The 2,762-nt window shown below is 36.5% G+C and overlaps 1 protein-coding gene across 1 annotated transcript; it reads left to right on the top strand.

The window, feature by feature from the left end:
- Window positions 1-6: 6 nt before the first annotated feature.
- Window positions 7-2,757, top strand: LOC111376081 (pyrophosphate--fructose 6-phosphate 1-phosphotransferase subunit alpha-like; the record flags this gene model as incomplete). The annotated part of the gene is made up of 12 exons (XM_022999007.1): window positions 7-131; window positions 340-452; window positions 738-812; window positions 899-1,012; window positions 1,100-1,167; window positions 1,338-1,421; window positions 1,566-1,619; window positions 1,870-1,950; window positions 2,056-2,149; window positions 2,226-2,299; window positions 2,523-2,633; window positions 2,707-2,757. Coding segments are annotated over 12 exons (1,044 nt in total), but the record flags the coding sequence as incomplete, so codon positions are not given.
- Window positions 2,758-2,762: the final 5 nt, after the last annotated feature.

The raw sequence follows: 2,762 nt of genomic DNA on the forward strand, positions 1-2,762 counted from the left end.
GCAGACCCCTCAGGTGCCCATACAATAAGTAGGTCATTTCCCCACACTTATGGTCAACCTTTAGCACACTTTATGAGGGAAACTGCCAAGGTCCCTGATGCCCGCATAATCACTGAACACCCAGCAATCAGGTAGGCATATGATTATTACTATACATTACTATCACTTCCTGTTCATGGAACTAATTGGTGATATCAAAATTTGATATCAAGTGATGTTTGCACCTCAAATTATGGTTGGCAAGGGTTTGAGTCTGACTTTACTTTTATAAAGAGTGCTATTAAATTCGATATCTGCAAATTTAGAAATTTTTATGTGCTCACACTTCTTCCTACTCAGAGTGGGAGTTGTATTTTGTGGAAGACAATCTCCCGGAGGACATAACGTCATTTGGGGTCTCCTCGACGCTCTAAAAGTTCACAATCCCAATAGCACTTTGCTTGGATTTTTGGGTAATGATCCACTCTTCTTTATTATCCGATATACATTTTATGCTTGAAACCTTATGCATGCATCAAATATCCTTAACCTAATTCTACAAAGTTTGTGTTTTCTGGTTGTACTTTGTCTGGTGGAGGAGTCTGTTCTGTGATTCCTTACAATTAATTGTTTTCTGTTACATTATGTTGTTTTAAACAGTTGGATATTTGCATGAACATTGGTCACTTCTCTTGGGTAGATGATTGATGTTCTTTCAAAAAAGATCAGCATTTTAAAATTCTTATACGTGTTATCAGGTGGTTCTGATGGTTTATTTGCTCAGAAAACTTTAGAGGTCACTGATGACATCCTTGCAACCTACAAAAATCAAGGTATGATTGGATTACAGGCAAAGATGAAATATATATTTATTTTCATAATTTAAATAATATCAGTAATTAAACTTATCTGTTTGAAGGCGGTTATGATTTACTTGGAAGGACAAAAGATCAAATTAGAACAACTGAGCAAGTTAACGCGGCACTCAATGCCTGCACAAGTTTGAAGTTGGATGGGCTTGTGATTATTGGAGGTATCGGTGATGGTATTTATGACGGTTCATGATTATCAAGGTTCTCTGTTTCATTTTTTATGACTTGCTTATGTTGTGCTTTTGAAGGTGTGACATCAAATACAGATGCTGCTCAGCTTGCAGAAACCTTTGCAGAAAGGAAATGCCCAACAAAGGTACATCATGCTTGCAACATTTGTGGTTAATCCGATGTACTACTAATTGTAAGCAATAAATATCATATTTAAGGTGTGAGTGCCTTTTTACCAGAATGCTATCTTTAGCGTTTTGATGCTTCCATCTGGAATGTGTTATTGATAAACCAGTGATTGTCTAAATTTCTCAGGTGGTTGGTGTACCTGTTACTTTAAATGGAGATCTAAAGAACCAGTTTGTTGAGACCAATGTTGGTTTTGACACGATATGTAAGGTATCAATTTTCTGGTCCTAATCTCTTCTCAACTTTCTATTCTTCTTTTGTTTAAATTGGAAGGATTGAAGAATGGTTTTGAAACTTTTCTATTACAAATGAACTTGCGAAGAAAGCTAATCTTGTTTCTTCCACTTATTTTAGGTTAATTCCCAGCTTATTAGCAATGTCTGCACTGATGCACTATCCGCAGAGAAGGTAAATGACTCAATTAGTGAGCTTTTGTTTCCTCCCCTTTTTGCGGTTTCCTTCAAGAGTCCTATGCATGTTCCTTATTATATATATAGAATAGTTGGTTGACTATTTTATGAAGGATCAAGGAAGTTATCAATATTTCAGTCTTGAAATGTTTTACCCGCAAGAAATTTAGTTTCCATGTTGTTAGTCTATGTCTTACCTATATAATCTCTCTTATTTCTCCTATTTTCTCCTTTCCTTTTTGTTTCAGTATTATTATTTTATCCGACTCATGGGTCGAAAGGCATCACATGTTGCCCTGGAGTGCACTCTCCAATCGCATCCTAATATGGTCTGTGAATCTCTATCATTTAACATTATAATTTTGACATGATATTTTTGTTAGAATGGCCTGGCTTTTTGTCTTCCGTTTAGAAAATCCCAAGCACTCTTGCAGGTTATTCTTGCTGAAGAGGTGGCTGCATCAAAGCTCACACTTTTTGACATCACAAAGCAAATATGTGATGCAGTGCAGGCTAGGGCTGAACATGGTATAATCCTTTGAATACTCTGGTTATTATTCTGATTGAACTACCATCATGACCCTAACCTCGTTCTTTGGTACAGAGAAGTACCATGGTGTTATCCTATTGCCAGAGGGTCTTATTGAAAGCATTCCTGAAATATATGCTTTATTGCAGGTATATAATGGACTTAAGTACTCATTTTGCACTTGATTGGTGTTTTAATACCTAATTACCTATATGTACTCTTTCTCAGTATAAATATGGATAAATTGGTGACTATATTAATCCCTATCCAAAAGAAATGATATTGGAAGGTTGAATTTTACCTAATCCTTCATTGGGCATGTATTCAGCATTTTGATCAGCCCCTTTGTATAAAAAATTTTCCACCTCCCAGGAAATCCATGGTTTGCTCAGGCAAGGCGTCTCTGTTGATAGCATATCCTCTCAACTATCACCTTGGGCGTCTGCATTGTTTGAATTCTTGCCAAGTTTCATAAGAAAACAGGTACATCTTCATATCAATTCTTGCAACATAATTGTCCAGTATCTTGCTTACCTGAAATAACTGGTTTTTGTAGCTCCTCCTCCACCCAGAATCAGATGACTCTGCACAACTGTCTCAGGTGCTTGTATC

The sequence above is a fragment of the Olea europaea genome, unplaced genomic scaffold, assembly GCF_002742605.1.
Source record: "Olea europaea var. sylvestris unplaced genomic scaffold, O_europaea_v1 scaffold14432, whole genome shotgun sequence".
In the NCBI taxonomy this organism is placed as follows: Eukaryota; Viridiplantae; Streptophyta; class Magnoliopsida; order Lamiales; family Oleaceae; genus Olea; species Olea europaea.